The sequence below is a fragment of the Procambarus clarkii genome, chromosome 41, assembly GCF_040958095.1.
Source record: "Procambarus clarkii isolate CNS0578487 chromosome 41, FALCON_Pclarkii_2.0, whole genome shotgun sequence".
Classification (NCBI taxonomy): Eukaryota; Metazoa; Arthropoda; class Malacostraca; order Decapoda; family Cambaridae; genus Procambarus; species Procambarus clarkii.
The window spans coordinates 26,493,214-26,510,686 of NC_091190.1; the positions used below are offsets into that span (position 1 = coordinate 26,493,214).

Below are 17,473 nucleotides of genomic sequence, written 5' to 3' on the forward strand. Positions count from 1 at the left end.
GGAGTTTGTGGTGGCCGTCTCCTGGGTCAGCCCTTTCTTTTCCTTCTATTTGAGTATGTAGCTCCAGGGAGCTGTAGGGGCTCCTCACAGAAAACCAGCATTGAATGTAATGAAATGCCATTTTCTGGTTGAGTCCTGGAGGCGCTCTGGCAACCCACTCTCCCACCGGTTGGCATTTTTTTGCATTGGTTGCAGCTTAGCTTCTGAACTGGAGTGCTAGGCAGCCGGCACGGTGAGGTCCAGGCCCTCCCTGCCCCTCTCGGGGAGGGGAGGGCTGCGCTGCAGTAAAGTGTGATGTTTGCTTGTTTCCTTGGGATTGTAGGGAGTTTCTACTTCTGCTTGTTTTTTTTGTTTAGTTTCTTACCGTGTGGGGTTTGTTTTGTTATGCCCACCTTTCTGGATGCCTAACCCCGGTCGATGGCATATAAGGAAAACCCCAACCACAGGGGTATTTTCAGGGCCATTGCTCCCTGAAACCTCTCTGAAGGGGCCAGGTTCTGGCTCATGTTCCCTGTTAGGTCTGAACTCCATAGCTAATGTCCCGGTCTAATATAACATATACTAGCCCGATAAGCTCCTGGGAGCCTCTGGGGCTCACCCAGAAAATGCCATTTCATTACTTTTAAAAAATGAAAAAATAAAAAGGTGAACAAAGTTGAAAAAAATAACAAATGGCATAAAGTTTTGTTCAGTGTGTCAGGTAGGCTGCTCCATGTTTCTTAAAAAAACAAACTTTTTTTTTAACATATTTGTAAAAAGGAAAAATGTCATAAAAGTTTGTCCAGTGTATGTCAGGTAGGCTGCTCCATTCTTTAAAAAATTGAATATCATATTGATGTTTTTCGGCGGTAGAACGAATTCATTTTATTTCCATTATTTTAAATGGGGAAATTTGTGTCGAAAGACAAGCGTTTCACATGACGAGCTTGGTGCCGAAACGGATTAAATTCGTTAATCGAGGCTCCATTGTATGTCCAGGGTTCAAGGATTAACTAGGTTTTGTGGTGGGACAGCTACCTTGCCACTTGTAGGTTCTCCCATTTGGCTTGAATCTGGCTCCATGCATGTTCACACACTTTGCTCGAGTTGTTGTGGCTTGTCTTAGTGAGTTGGGATTTGTGTTTTGGCCTTCCTCAATGACTGGCTGGTGTGGGCTCCTAGCTGGTCCAAATGTCTGTTAGTCAGCATTCTGGTTGTTTCCCTGCTTGCTGGGTTCAGTGTCCTAGTTACCTGGTCGAAGTCCCAGTTGATGGTATCCCGGGTTCGGACTTGGCTTGGCCTTATTTGAGGTTCTTGGTCAGCATTGCTTTTCCTACCTCCAGCAGCCTTGACCTGGCTGCAGTACCACTGTTTGTTGATGCTGAGTCAGTCCCGGGTGACTCGGAGGTTGCTTGAGCAGTTGTGTGGGAGGTTGAGCTTTGCCTGCTTTGTTTTTCCTCTGTGCAAGGTGTGGCTTTGGCGGCAATTCTGGTATTTCTGGGGCAGTCCCTTACGCTGCTCTCATGACTGTTGGATGTAGGGCTTATTGGCCAGTGCCAGCTGCTGCATCACCAACTTTCTCTTTGGGATTTTTGAGATTTGTTTTTCTGGCACCTTCCTTCACTCAACATCATCACAGATACCTCGGCTCTGGGTTGGGGCTTTGTGGCCAGCACTCACCAAATCGGCTTGAGTTGTTGATCTCCTCTCCTTCATCGGGCTCATGGTATGGTTTGAGAGTTTACAGCCATGTGCCATGCACTCTGGAGGATTCTGATTCCTCTGGCCTCCATGCCCCGGCTCGTTTAAACCATCCCAACTTGGTTCTCGTGGTTCACACTAGGGAAGTGGCTGGATCTCTTCAGCTCCTATCTCTTTTAAGCTGGTCTCCTTGTGTAGCTTGTCTGCTGGGTTCTCAGGGTTTTGGCCCTCTGCACCATTCATGTCTGGTATGTGCCCTATATTCTCACAGATGGTCTGTCTCGGTTCCTCTCCATTTCCATGGAATTGACCATTGTTCGGGCACCTAGATATGGACCTCTGCATCTGCTTGGAATCGGTGCCATCCTATGTCCATGACTCCATTCCCTGATTGCAAGGCTCTCACCGTGGATGCCTTTTGGCTGGACTGGTTAGGTGGGGGTTCCTGTACCTCTCCCTCATCTGGTCATTGCTCGGGTCCTGGCCAGTTTGGAGTCCTAAAAGGAAAGGGTGCTTTCTGTGGGGAGCCCTGTCAGTTTTCTGAAGCTATCCAACTGATCAAGTGCATTCTACTTTAGTGGTATCAGTTGCAGAGTTCTTTGTACTCCTACCAGGGACCACAAGCCAGAACCTGCCCCCCCCCCCCTCCTCCTCCAAAGAGAGGTGAAGGGAGCAATGGCCATGAACACTTTATATTTAAAGTAGGTCATCTTGCCATCAACCAGGAAAGAAACCAAGAGGGATAGGTGAATCAAAACAGACTTCAAATGATTCATAGAGACATTAGAAGGAACTTTTTCAATGTCAGAGTAGTTAACAAATGGAATGCATTAGGCAGTGATGTGGTGGAAGCTGACTCCATACACAGTTGCAAATATAAATGTGATAGAGTATAGTAGGTTCAGGAATCTATACACCAGTTGATTGACAGTTGAAAGGCGAGCCCAAAGAGCCGAAGCTCAACTACGGCAAGCACGACGGGGTGAGTGCAGTGTTATAAACTGCCATAGTTTGTCTGTGCCCAACTAGCTATGGCTGTGATGGAATGTTTGTTTAAAATAAATTAGTTCTTAGTCAAGTTAAAAAAAAAAATGGTGGACATGCAGAGGAAAATACCAAATTAAGAGGTGAAATATAAATCCTTTATTAACTTTATATAGTTTTTATGAAAAAGTATTTTTGTACTGTTTTATTTTCATTAAAATATAACATGGAAACAGCAGCATCAGGTGCTGAATAAATCATAAAAACAAACTAAAAGATAAATCATTACATGGTATAAAAAGACTATACAGTAGAGGTGGCCCTCAATCTGCCTCAGTTTCACTAACACTAATTCACATCTGTTTGTTGTGTTTACATTATCCACTGCACTGCGCCAAACAACAAATATCGTTTTGAGAGTTGTGCATTTTTTTTTTTACTTAGGCTATATTTTTTTTTTTTAATGTTTTCATAACTCTGTGTTTTGAAATGAAAATAGTTGAGTTTGGAAACATTTTGACATTAACTGTACCTGGCCAACAAAAAACATACAAAAAACATATATAAAACATATATAAAAACAACAAAAATATGTCCTTAACTATTGCACTATGAAGTTTTTGCCAAAAACAGGTGCGCAGTGCAGGGGTTAAGGTCTGAATAGCACGTGGGGTAGATTTGCCTGTATGTTATTTTGAGTATTAATCACAGAAGAAAGACATTTTTCTGGTGCACAACACCCAAGTATCATGTTCCCATCTTGACACTCCTGGTGCACAACACCCAAGTATCATGTTCTCACCTTGACACTCCTGGTGCACAACACCCAAGTATCCGGCAAGGGAGTGCCAGAACAAACATGGACACCTTTAAGAAAAAACTAGATAGTTTTCTTTAAGAAGTGCCAGACCAAGAGGGCTGTGGTGGTTATGTGGGCCTGCAGGCCACTCCAAGCAATAACCTGTTAGACCAAGCTCTCACAAGTCAAGCCTGGTCTTGGGCCAGGCTTGGGGTGTAGAAAAACTCCCAGAATCCCATCCAGGTACTATCATTCTTAATCTTGATTTATTGAGCTTGATTTATCTTTTGATCTTGACACTCCACAATTATCAGTGTGCGTGCGTGCGTGAAAATATGCACAAGTTTTCAGTAATAATTAAATGTTTTATTGAGAGAATATTGGAGAAAATATTTTCCTGACAGTTTTCTGTAAACAAACTTATGTTGGGGAAGGCTTTTCAGGAACATGTTCCTCATGCAAATTGAGGGCTGCATGCATGTTCTTTGATAAAGCACACATGATGAAACATATTTTTCAGTCAGTAAAGCTGTCTCCTGATATCAGTTTTAGTATGCTGGATTCATCATAGATATTTTTCTGTGGAGAGACCCTTTGGCTTCAAAGAGCTATACCGGGCTGATGTTTATATATTAGAGCGTGGCAACAGTCGGTCGATGGAGTTCTAGGCCTAATGGGGACCAGCGCCGGAATCTGGCCCCCTCAGAGAGGCATGAGGAGCAATGGCCTATAGACACCCCCGTGTAATTGGAAGCAGTCTGTTTGTCATCTACCAGATCAGGCATGCAGAAAGATAGGAATCCCAGTACAAACTACAACTGGTTAAAGATTACAAACCAAAAGCAGAATGAGCAGGCAGAACTCCCCAATCAGAAAACAATCAAGCATGACTTCACCATAGCCGCTGTGCTGCTGTCTACGCAACTCTTTTCCTCGGGAGGGGGGAAAGGGGGGATCCCTGACCTTCCGCTACGGCTACCCAACCCCAGTTCAGAAGCTGTTGTGTTTTGTGGCAGTCAATCGACTTTGGCTCCATCCTTTTGGGCTGCATGCGCCTAGGGCCACCTTCCCTAGGTGTCCTGTAAGTACTGCCCCTATGGTTTAGGGTTATCTTCCATAAGCTGTTCGGGAGACTACCTCCGCGTGGTTCTTTTGCTGTTCGGTGATTGCCCGCCCTTGGGGTCAGCGGGGGTTGTTTTTATCCTGTTTGACCTTGGGTAGGAGGTAGTATCGTTGCTGGCTGGGGCGCAAGGTACTGTGCCGCATTCTGACATATGCTTAGCGGCAGGTTCTGTTCCCCTGGGGACGTTGTGACACCAGCGTTGAGTGTAATGAAACGCCATTTTCTGGGTGAGACCCAGAGGCTCCCCAGCATCCCTCCCTCCCTCCGTTCGGCATTTTTTCGCGTTTTTGATATGCGGCCTCTGAACTGGGGTTGGGTAGTCAGCACGGGAGGTCTGGGGACCCCTCCCCCATCCCCTTCCCTGGGAGACGGGAGTTGTGCAGATAGCGGGGCGGCAGCTGTGGTGACATCATGCTTGTTTGCTTGTTTTTTATTGGAGAGTTCTGCTTGCTTGTTCTGCTTTCGGTTTGCAATTTTTAACCAACTGTAGTTTGTTTTGGAATTCCTACCTTTCTGGGTGCCTGACCTGGTAAATGGCAGACATAGACTGCTTCCAATTACATGGGGGTTTCTTTAGGTCATTGCTCCTCGTGCCTCTCTGAGGGGGGCTAGATTCTGGCGCTGGTCCCTGATAGGCCTAGAACGCCATCGATTGACTGTTGCCATGGTCTAATTTATATACATCAGCTCGGTATAGCTCCGGGGAGCCTCCGGGTCTCACCCAGAAAGTGACGTTTCATTACGTTCCCCACTGATTTATTGGGCGTGTACAGTTGCCTGTGTAGGGCCCAATACAGGCAGCAAAACCCATCACATGGGCAACATAGCTCTGCTCATGCATTCTGTGCAACAGATGAGACATCGGTCCTGGAAATGAAAATCAGAAATTAATAGGTTTGCTTTGTTTATGCAAATTTCATTGTTTAATTTATGATGTACTGTATGTGTACACTACCAAATATTAAGCCTTGCATATCTTAGGCAGTACTATTTGTCAAGTTTTCGACAGATTACTGTATTACCAATAGCATAGGCAGCAACATCATCTCCAGAATGGGTTTCATAGGTCATAGGTATAGCTGATAAAGGTTGGTAGCCGAGCATAGAAGTATTTTCTCTTCTCACATCCGGACGTGTTACCTGCATGAAAATTTTAGTTTTATTATTAATATTATTATTATTATTATTATTATTATTATTATTTTTATTATTATTATTATTTATTATTTTTAATATTTATTATTATTATTATTATTATTATTATTATTATTATTATTTATTATTATTACAGTGTATTATTATTATTTTGCTGTTACTGTACTGTATTGTCGTATATGTTTATGTAATTGCACACATTTGCTTGTCATTCTTATCCAAAGATTTCTTGTTGGAAGATGAGAGGATGGTGAGAGGAAGAGTACATGAAACTGGTGAGAAATTAATCATTGATGAGCATGGAAGGTTCCATGGTAGAAGAGGTTATGTTGGTCGAATATTTGTATTGAGAGGGCTTATGGGGCGGGCACGTGAGGAAGATTGTAAGGTGTACATGGTGTTTATGGACTTGCAGGTAGTATATGACAAAGTTCATAGTAAAGGACTCCAAAAAAATGAAAAGCATGGGGGTCGAGTTGCCTAAATTGTGGTAAATGCTGTTCAGAATATGTATATAAGTGGTAGTATATATGTAAGAGTTCAAGGTTTAATGAGGAGTAGCTGGTTTTGTACTAAAGTAGGTGTATGCCAGGCTCAATAAATCAAGTGTTAAAAAAGACAAAAATGAGTGTTGACAATAAGTTAAGGTGATTGTAGTTGAATGAAAACTAAATTCTCTGTATAAATTTCTCTTGTATCATTCACATGATTGATGCAAGAGAAATTTGTGAAAAATAATTTCAGAGTGAGATGAGTCAGGGAAGGAAAATTGGCTTGAACAATGAAGGTCTGGAATTGAAATAGGAAGAGATGCAACTAGAACATTGCATGAAAGAGTGGTAATGTTAGGCCTGATTTGCAGCTCAAAGGAGTGTGTGTTGTATGAATGTGAAAAATCAGGAATTAGAGAATGGGAAATGAACATACTGAGAAGGATGTTTGGTGTTATGAGAAAAGTTAGAGTAAGGAATACAAATTGCTTGGAGAGATGGAGTGGAAAATTCATAACCCACAAGATTGAAAAAGCATATTGAAATGGAAGAGGCATTTTGAACAAATGGATGTTAGTAGATATGAGAAGAATGCACAGAAGTCAAGTGAATCTGTGATAAGATGAGGTGGATGAGAAATAGCACAGGAAGACGACTAGTATATATATTAACACTTTCGCACTCTTGGCGCTCAAAAAAAAATAATACCCTAGATGCTTTCGGCACTCCGCGCGCCTACGCGATAAGACCGAAAGAGTGTACACTCTTTTAACTGTCCTGACAATAATTGAAGGCGCACGTATTTAAATTTGGTATCACTGTGTTCGCAATGAAATTGTCTATAAGAGCATACCTATAAAATGCCGCCCTAAGGACTATCAACACCAAATAAAAAACTATTCAGATCACTCGCCAAGAGCGCCAAACAGCAACAAAATGTTTCCACTCTCTTAATGGTTGCGAAGCCTACAGTTGTCCTACATCGCTAATTGTGGTATCATTGGAATCGCAATAAAATTCTCTACACGGACATATGCATATGTGTGTATATCACGAAAATAAACACGTGATTAAGAATGTGACAATGTCAGACCACGAAGGAAAAATGAAACAGGAAATTTCCTTAAGTACTTTCGTATATTAAATACATCTTCAGAAGGTCGAACCTTCTGAAGATGTATTTAATATACGAAAGTACTTAAGGAAATTTCCTGTTTCATTTTTTCCTTCGTGGTCTGACATTGTCACATATGCATATAAATATAGATTCAATGTCGTAGCCCACCCAAAACAGAATTGGCCGAAGTGTTACCCGCGGCAGCATATCGGCGAAACTCGCTTTGAAAAGTGTATATTCAATTCACTGTCCTGACATTATTTGTCGATGTATGTATTTCATTTTTGTACCAATGTGCTCGCAATAGAATGTTCTATAAGAACATAAGCATTAAAGGTCACATAAGGATGCGTTCGACCGGCAACATATATAAAAACTACGTCGATTACACTCGTGGTGTCAATAATACAATTGTTTTACCACGATGATTCACTACCACGCCGTTTTCTTTTATAAGCTGTTCGGCTATTAGAGAAAACGTAAATTTCATGGCAAACATTTGTATACTATTCCCAAGTTGATCGGATAATAAATGGATTTTATACAAATATTTTTGCTCGTGACGCCCCCGAGGGGCACGAGTGCTGTGTGCTTAAAATATTGGTGCCGACTCACGTCTACTGGAAAGCGCGAAAGTGTTAAGTGTGTGATGATATGCAGATTGAGTGTGATCATCATACACAATATGATAAGTTTTAATGCTGGATGGAAGTGGTTTATAAGGAGGGAGTGAATGTATTTATATGTACTGTATGTGGAATGCTTTGAGGAACACAGTACACCTGTTCTTATGAAATGGTGGGGCATTGTAGTTGAATAACTGCTGGTAATTGCCTAAGTGTAATTACTTAAATGTAGTTACAGGATGAGAGCTACACTCGTGGTGTCCCGTCTTCCCAGCACTCTGTCATATAATGCTTTGAAATTACTGACGGTTTTGGCCTCCACCACCACCTCGCCTAATTTGTTTCAACCATCTACCACTCTGTTTACAAAAGTAAATTTTCTTACATTTCTCCGGCAGTTTTTTTCGTTAGTTTAAATCTATGACCTCCTCTTCTTGAAGTTCTGGATCTCAGGAAATCTTCCTTATCAATTTTATCAATTTCTGTTACTATTTTGTATGTAGTGATCATATCAGCTCTTTTTCTTCTATCTTCTAGTTTTTGCATATTTAATGCCTCTAACCTCTCCTCGTAGCTCTTGTCTTTCAGTTCTGGGAGCCACTTGGTAGCATGTCTTTGCACCTTTTCCAGTTTGTTGATGTGCTTCTTAAGATATGGGCAACACACAACTGCTGCATATTCTAGCTTTGGCCTAACAAAAGTCGTGAACAATTTCTTTAGTATATCGCCATCCATGTATTTAAAAGCAATTCTGAAGTTAGAAAGCGTGGCATAGGCTCCTCGCACAATGTTCTTAATGTGGTCCTCAGGTGATAGTTTTCTATCTAGAACCACCCCTAGATCTCTTTCTTTGTCAGAATTCTTTAAAAGATTTCTTGCATAATTTATAGGTTGTGTGGAGTCTGTGTTCTCCAATTCCACATTCCATAACATGGCATTTATTCACATTAAATTCCATTTGCCAAGTTGTGCTCCATATACTTATTTTGTCCAGGTCTTCTTGAAGGGCATGACAATTATCTAGGTTTCTTATCTTCCCTATTATCTTAGCATCATCAGTAAACATGTTCATATAATTCTGTATTCCATCTGGTAGATCGTTTATGTAGACAATGAATGTTACCGGTGCAAGAACTGAACCCTGTGATACTCCACTTGTGACATTCCTCCAGTCCGATACATTGCCTCTGATTACGGCCCTCATTTTTCGATCAGTTAGGAAATTTTTCATCCATGTTAGAAGCTTGCCTGTCACCCCTCCAATATGTTCCAGTTTCCAGAACAACCTCTTATGTGGACCTCTGTCAAAAGCCTTTTTTACGTCCAGATAGATGCAGTCAACCCAACCAGATTTTTCCTGTAAAATCTGTGTGGCTCCATCATAGAAACTGAGTAAATTCATTACACAGGATCTTCCAGATCGAAAACCATACTGTCTGTCTGATATTATATCGTTTTTCTCCAGGTGTCCTACCCATTTAGTTTTAATTATTTTTTGTGTGGTGTTGCTTGTTTATCTGGGATTAGCAAATCCAAGCTTTTCTCCGTTGATTTTCTTTGTTTGGCCGGAGTTTGTCCATTCCATGATGCCACTGCTCGTTTAGCATCCCAGGCAGAAGACAGGTAGGTGGCGTTGTGCTTTAACTCCTTGAAAAAATTGCAAACCAAAAGCTGAACGAGTAGGCAGAACTCTCCAATCAGAAAACGAGCAAACAAGCATGACGTCACCACAGCCGCTGCGCCTCTGGGACTTATCACTTGTGTACCCATTGGAGGCATCACATCAGCCCACTCCCCCTTGACCTACTGGGGAAGTCATCAAAGAACTGGGGTTGACACCTGGAAATCTGGAATTCTCTCTTGGGTATCTGAAACACTACCACTGCTTTTCCTTATTCTCATATCAGATATAGACACAATGTTTGTTCAGTGTGAAGCTGTGACACAAGTCACAGCTTCATATCATCCTTTGCAGATGACACAAAAATCAGCATGAAAATTACCTGTGCTAAAGACATTAAAAACTTCAAACAGATATTAATAAAGTTTTCGACTGGGCAACAGAAAATAACATGTGATTTAATTTAACAGTGATAAATTCCAGGTATTCAGGTACGGTAAAAATGAGGACCGTAAACATAATACAGTGTACAAAACACAGTCAAATGTGCCCATGGTAGGAATGCAGCATGTAAAAGATTTGGGATTAATGTCTGACGACCTAACGTTTAGGGAGCATAACCAAGCAAATATTTCGTCAGTCAGAAAACTGATAGGATGGATTACGAGAACTTTCAAATCTAGGGATCCCATCACAAGGGTTGTACAGTACTATACAAATCACTTGTACTGTTCTGTCTTGAGTACTGCTCAGTACTCGCTTCTCCCTTCAGAGCGGGAGAGATTGCTAAAATAGAGGGAATACATAGAACATATATAGCATGCATAGACGCGATAAAACACCTAAATTATTGGGATCATCTCAAAGCTCTCAAAATGCTCTCCTTTCACTAGAAAGGAGACGGGAGAGATATCAAATAATATACACATGGAAGATACTGGAGGGCCAGGTCCCAAATCTACACAGTAAAATATCAACATACTGGAGTGAACGATATGTAAGAAAATGCAGAATAGAACCAGTGAAGAGCAGGGGTGCCATAGGCACAATCAGAGAACACTGTATAAATATCAGAGGTACATGGTTGTTCAACATCCTCCCAGCTAGCATAAGAAATATTGCCGGAACAACTGTGGACTTCAAGAGAAAACTAGATAATTTTCTCCAAGGAGTGACAGACCAACTGGGATATGGTGGATATGTGGGCATGTGGGCCGCTCCAAGCAACAGCCTAGTGGATCAAACTCTCACAAGTCAAGCCTGGCCTCGGGCTGAGCTTGGGGAGTAGAAAAACTCCCAGAACCCCTTCAAGCAGGTACTGTCCTGGCGATCCAGGACACACTTCTGAGAATCATCTGTTTTTTCTTTGGGATCCTGAATTGTTTCCTAAAGACCTTGGGTACTTTCCCAGGGATCTTGGAACCTGAATTCTAACCCAGGATTCCTGGTTATGTTCTATGTTTGTTTGTATTTTTCATACTAAACCCGAATACCATGGCCTTGGCTCTAAGACAATGTCCCTAATTACTGTCATTGTGGGGATCCAATTTAGGAGGAAATAGAGCAGCTGACATGGGCACCTAAGGAGCCTTTAAGAAAAGATCCATTGGTGGTCATTGGTCCTTGCAAACAGCACTACTGAAGGCAACCATGAAATATAGCTGTACTGGATCTCAAGTTCATTGATGGACAATGTTGCTGGGCACCACACACACTGAAGCAAATACTAAAGTAAAAAACACATACACAGACAAAGTTTCAAGGAAAAACATCAGAACTTAATTGAAAGTTTTCTTTGCAGAAGAATGTTGTAGCAGAAGCATGCTGTACATTAACCCTCAAGCCGCTAGGGGTCCAAATGGCTTTAACACCTACAGATGCAACAACAACAAAAATTCCAAAAAATTCTTTCCTATTATAGAAGTGTTCATTTTTGTTCCCTGATCACGGAAAATATAAAAAAAAAAAATCGTAGGTGGCATATTTTAGCCGCAATAGGGTAAAGAAGTCTGGCAAAAAAGGGGCGTTGTCAGAGCCTTCGCCAGACGAGGTCTACTCCACTCGAACTGTCAGGCGGCAGTTGCCACAAATATATTATTACCTAATTATTTCAATGTCTCTGATTTTTTCTTAGTTTTTTTGCAGTAATATTGTTCAATAGAGTGAATTGTGATATATTTATATAATAAAATATGTGAACCATCGCTGTACTCAAAATTATGGTGTGCATCTTAGTGATTCAATTATTATGTTCATAAAACAATAAACAAATAGTTTTGCTATTATTACACTATATACACAGGTTATATATAAGTATCTGCATGTTTTGATCACCATAACGAACCACTAAGTTGGTATTGTAAATCAAAATGCAAGGAGTGACCGCCACACACCAGCCAGCCACTCGCTGCCACTCCCTCCCTCAACAACACCTCGCTCGCCCTCATTCTCCTCCCACAATACTGTTTTTGCATTTATTCACTATACACAGACGTTATATATAAGTATTTACATGTTTTGTTTACCATAACTGTACATCTAAGCTCGTATTGTGAGTAAAGGCACAAAGACATAGCTACTCACACAGTCAGCTGGTAGCGGCCATCCTCAAGGCCAGACGCACTAATATTTCTCCTCCAACAATATTGTTTGTGGTGTTATTATGCTATATAAACAGTATGTATGTATGTATGTATGTATAATATATATATATAATATATATATATATAATATATATATAATATATATATAATATATATATATAATATATATATATATATAATATATATATTTTGGTAGCAGTCTTTCCTGTAGACATATATTATTAAATATGACCGAAAAAGTAAGATTAATAATTCATAACACGAATTTTCTCAATCTTTCGTACATTTCTTTTCACTGTTGGAGGTAAATCAAAAATCAATTCTCCAAAATTCATTTTTATTTCTAGTCTGACGCGACACGAGCGCGTTTCGTAAAACTTATTACATTTTCATAGACTTTAGTTTACAAATACACAACTGAGTAGAACTTAAGTATCTCCGATTTTATATCTACATTTGAGTGAGGTGGATGGGGTGAGGTGGCATTAATAGGGTATTAATTTCATCAACACAAGACAACAAGAGGTGGTATTAATAGGGTATTAATTTCATCAACACAAGACAGAACACGAAACAATGGGTATTGAATAGAAGTGTTTGTAGAAAGCCTATTGGTCCATATTTCTTGATGCTTTTATATTGGAGCGGAGTCTTGAGGTGGGTAGAATATAGTTGTGCATTAATTGGCTGTTGATTGCTGGTGTTGACTTCTTGATGTGTAGTGCCTCGCAAACGTCAAGCCGCCTGCTATCGCTGTATCTATCGATGATTTCTGTGTTGTTTACTAGGATTTCTCTGGCGATGGTTTGGTTGTGGGAAGAGATTATATGTTCCTTAATGGAGCCCTGTTGCTTATGCATCGTTAAACGCCTAGAAAGAGATGTTGTTGTCTTGCCTATATACTGGGTTTTTTGGAGCTTACAGTCCCCAAGAGGGCATTTGAAGGCATAGACGACGTTAGTCTCTTTCAAAGCGTTCTGTTTTGTGTCTGGAGAGTTTCTCATGAGTAGGCTGGCCGTTTTTCTGGTTTTATAGTAAATCGTCAGTTGTATCCTCTGATTTTTGTCTGTAGGGATAATGTTTCTATTAACAATATCTTTCAGATATTTCATAAAACGGAGGAAAGGGCCCTGAAAGATATTGTTAGTAGAAACGTTATCCCTACAGACAAAAATCAGAAGATACAACTGACAATTTACTATAAAACCAAAAAAACGGCCAGCCTACTCATGAGAAACTCTCCAGACACAAAGCAGAACGCTTTAAAAGAGACCAACATCGTCTATTCCTTCAAATGCCCTCTTGGGGACTGTAAGCCTCAAAAAACTCAGTATATAGGCAAGACAACAACATCTCCTTCCAGGCGTTTAACGATGCATAAGCAACAGGGCTCCATTAAGGAACATATAGTCTCTTCCCACAACCAAACCATCACCAGAGAAATCTTAGCAAACAACACAGAAATCATAGATAGATACAGCGATAGCAGGCGGCTTGACATCTGCGAGGCACTACACATCAAGTCAACACCAGCAATCAACAGCCAATTAATGCACAACTATATTCTACCCACTTCAAGACTCCGCTCCAATATAGAAGCATCAAGAAATATGGGCCAATAAAAATAGGCCTTCTGCAGTTACCTACCTTTAATACCCATTGTTTCGTGTCCTGTCTTGTGTTAAAAGTTTATTTTCACCTCATCCAAAACTATTGTAACATGTCACCTCACCCAAATGTAGGTATAAAAACTCGAAGATGTTTAAGCTCTATTCAGTTAAAGTTGTGTGTGTGTGTGTAAACTAAAGTCTTTGAAAATGTAATAAGTTTTACGAAACGCGCTCAAGTGTCGCGTCAGACTAGAAATAAAAATGAATTTTGGAGAATTGATTTTTGAATTACCATCAACAGGGAAAAGAAACGTAAGAAAGATCGAGAAAATTCGTGTTGCAGATCGATATGCAGAGTGGTTTGAAATATAGATTACAGGTTATCTCGGTGTTGGATCAAGTTATGCACTCAGCTTAACTCCCTGCCCCTTATTTTGTTTTAAACATAAATTGAAAGGGTGTTTGTGTGCTTGATGGGTGCATAGCAGCTCAGAGCATGGTGCATCCTGGGAAGGTTTAGTGCTAAAACATAGGAAAGCTTAAAAAAAGAATACTGTTCAACAATATATAGCAAAACAAATGTAAGTGTGTTGTAAACATTCGTCTGAGCTGTGCTGTTGGCCTGCTTAATCCTGAATCACTTCGGTGGGTGGTAGGCCATCAGACCGCTGGATTACGAGTGTTAACCTTGTATTTAATGATAATGCGAGTGTTATGTCATCGGGTTACAGTATTTGTTTTGTTCCTTTGTTATAAATAGTGCTTGTCATAAGAACAATGTTGAAGAAAAGGATGTGCTTATACCATACCTTAGTACCATTCCAGTAATGATTATAGGCAATGCCATTTGTGAACATAAGAGTAGTGTGAAGCAGGTTATCAATATCTGATGGCGTGTGACCTATACCTGCAAAATAAGATAAAGAAATATCTTCAGAATGGGATTAATAGAAGCCTCTGAAGATCACAGTGTTTTGAAATAATATCCGAAGGAACATATAATGTCTCAAGGTTTTGATGGCTCGATTTTGTCATTGCAATTATTAACTTTCTTTAACATTACATTTTATTTGGTGTTATGTGATTGTTAAGGAATAATAATTCAATGTGCATACTTATTCAAGAAGTATGCAAGGCAGTTAAAATTATTCTTTGAAGATTTATACGTACCTAGAATGTCATTTCCTCTCTTGGCATATCCATTAATGGTCATAACATGGGAGTGATCTGCAGTGACAATGATGAGGGTTTCACTGAGATTCACCATTGATAGAGCAGTTCTAACAGCCTCTTCTAAAGCAACGATGTCTTCTAAAGCACGCAAGGGTTGTGTGTTGTGCATGGCGTGATCGATTCTCCCACCCTCCACCTGTCAATGAGGCTCTGATTATTATATAGTTGATAATTTTATAACATTCTTTTGTTAAAAATGATTTTTCTTTGGAGAGACCCTTTGGCTCCCCGGAGCTATACCAGGCTGATGTGTATATATTAGATTGTGGCAACAGTCAGTCGATGGAGTTCTTAGTCTACCGGTGACCACGAGCCAGAATCTGGCCCCTTCAGAAAGGCACGAGAAGCAATGGCCTATAGACACCCCCAGTGTAGTTGGAAGCAGTCTATGTCTGCCATCTACCAGGTCAGGCACCCAGAAAGGTATGAATGCCAAAACAAACTACAGCTGGTTAAAAATTGCAAACTGAAAGCTGAACAAGCTGGCAGAACTCCCCAATACCCCTTTATTACCTGTGTTTACTTGGGTGGACTGGGCTTAAAGTGAACATTGCCATCTCCCATGATCCTGTTTAGCCAGCAAGGCTCACTCCTCTTCCAATATTTTATGGCATAAGGCAGTTTGAAGTTACAATTATACTGCAGAGTTCAAAAGACACTCAGAAGCTAAGCAAACCAGCAGTGTCTTCGGAAGGCCCTGTACTAAAACAATGGGAGCTCCTTAGGTGCTACTGGGATGGGCATTTCATTCCACTCAGTGCTGTATTTTAGGTATGTTACCTGTATAAGGCAAAAGTGTATCAATAATATGTACCACAAGGAAGAAGCCCTTATGCTTGTTTTTGGAGAGAATCTTGATTGCCACAGAAGTCATGTTAGTCAAACTTGGCTGACCTGAGGGCCCATCGTCACGATCAATTTCGTAATCCATATTGGAGTCGGAGAATAGCCCTGATAAGAAAGAATAACATTTAGTAACTTAAATTACTGTGTATAAAGTGCAATACTATGCATAATGTTTAATAATGCACTTTTAGTAACTATATATAAATGTCCAGAAGTGTACATTGTTTAAAGAAAAGCAGTTAAAATCATTTTAGGTTGAGAAAAATATGAATTGTATGCACAGAGATTTACGTAATAATGATAACTGAAAGTTCTACATGAGCATGAATGAAGACTAGTGAGTTATACTTTAGATATATTTTGTATTAGTATCTTAGCAACTTCAAGCAACTTGTATATAGGAATACTGTAAATGGGAAAGTTAATCACCAGTGTAAATTATCCAAGTATTATCACAAAGATGGGGACCTAGACACAAACCATTAACAGATTTTTTTGAGAAAAACAACATTATATAATATTGATAAGGACTTTTTGAAAGAATTGTTTATGACAACATTGTTTACTTGATATTAAAATTTCAAGAACGTGTCTTAACACTTTGCCTGGATGGGAACACACATTGCGTCCATAAATAAATCTACAGTTCTTAGGCAAGGACGCATGTTGCGTCCACAATTAAAATATTTGTTAAAAGTCCATTTGTCTTCCAATCATTATGGGACTAGTATTAACATAGGCACCTTTTGATTGTGAACAATTTAATACCAAAATGAATGATGTAGTACGAAAATTGAGGTCAGAAAACTGGAAATAGTATAAATATTTGTGCAGTAGTAAGGGTTCAAAATTTAAATATTTGTTAAAATTCCATTTATTGTTCGATTATATAGACTAGTTCTAAAATGTACACATTTCAATTGCGAACAATTTGATAAAAAAATGAATGACATGGCATGAAAATTGAGATCAGAAAACTGGAGAGAGTATAAATGCTTGTGTGGTGGTGAGTGTCCAAAAATAAAATATTTTGTAAATTCCATTTATTGTTCGATTATTATGGGACTAGTTCTAAAATGCGTGCTTTTCGATTGCGAACAATTTGATAACAAAATGAACAACGTAGCACGAAAATTGAGTTTACAAAACTGGAAAAAGTATAAATATTCGAGTGCAGGTGGTGGGTGTGCTCTCACAAGTGCAGGTGGTGGGTGTGCTCTCACAAGTGCAGGTGGTGGGTGTGCTTTCACAAGTGCAGGTGGTGGGTGTGCTCTCACAAGTGCAGGTGGTGGGTGTGCTCTCACAAGTGCAGGTGGTGGGTGTGCTCTCACAAGTGCAGGTGGTGGGTGTGCTCTCACAAGTGCAGGTGGTGGGTGTGCTCTCACAAGTGCAGGTGGTGGGTGTGCTCTCACAAGTGCAGGTGGTGGGTGTGCTCTCACAAGTGCAGGTGGTGGGTGTGCTCTCACAAGTGCAGGTGGTGGGTGTGCTCTCACAAGTGCAGGTGGTGGGTGTGCTCTCACAAGTGCAGGTGGTGGGTGTGCTCTCACAAGTGCAGGTGGTGGGTGTGCTCTCACAAGTGCAGGTG

The 17,473-nt window shown here is 40.3% G+C and overlaps 2 protein-coding genes across 3 annotated transcripts in view; one reads left to right on the plus strand and one right to left on the minus strand.

The window, feature by feature from the left end:
• Positions 1-17,473, plus strand: part of LOC123760986 (DNA-binding protein SMUBP-2) — a 357,511-nt gene that overhangs the window by 89,244 nt on the left and 250,794 nt on the right. The gene's annotated exons all lie outside the window — the stretch shown is intronic.
• LOC123760987 (alkaline phosphatase) overlaps positions 5,326-17,473 on the minus strand; it is a 91,710-nt gene continuing 79,562 nt past the window's right edge. Inside the window, exons 8-12 of the mRNA XM_045746795.2 lie at positions 15,857-15,993; positions 14,980-15,178; positions 14,619-14,716; positions 5,609-5,726; positions 5,326-5,453 (exon numbers count right to left, since the gene is read on the minus strand). Coding sequence (XP_045602751.2) covers positions 5,326-5,453; positions 5,609-5,726; positions 14,619-14,716; positions 14,980-15,178; positions 15,857-15,993 — 680 coding nt within the window. The remainder of the gene's footprint in view (positions 5,454-5,608; positions 5,727-14,618; positions 14,717-14,979; positions 15,179-15,856; positions 15,994-17,473) is intronic.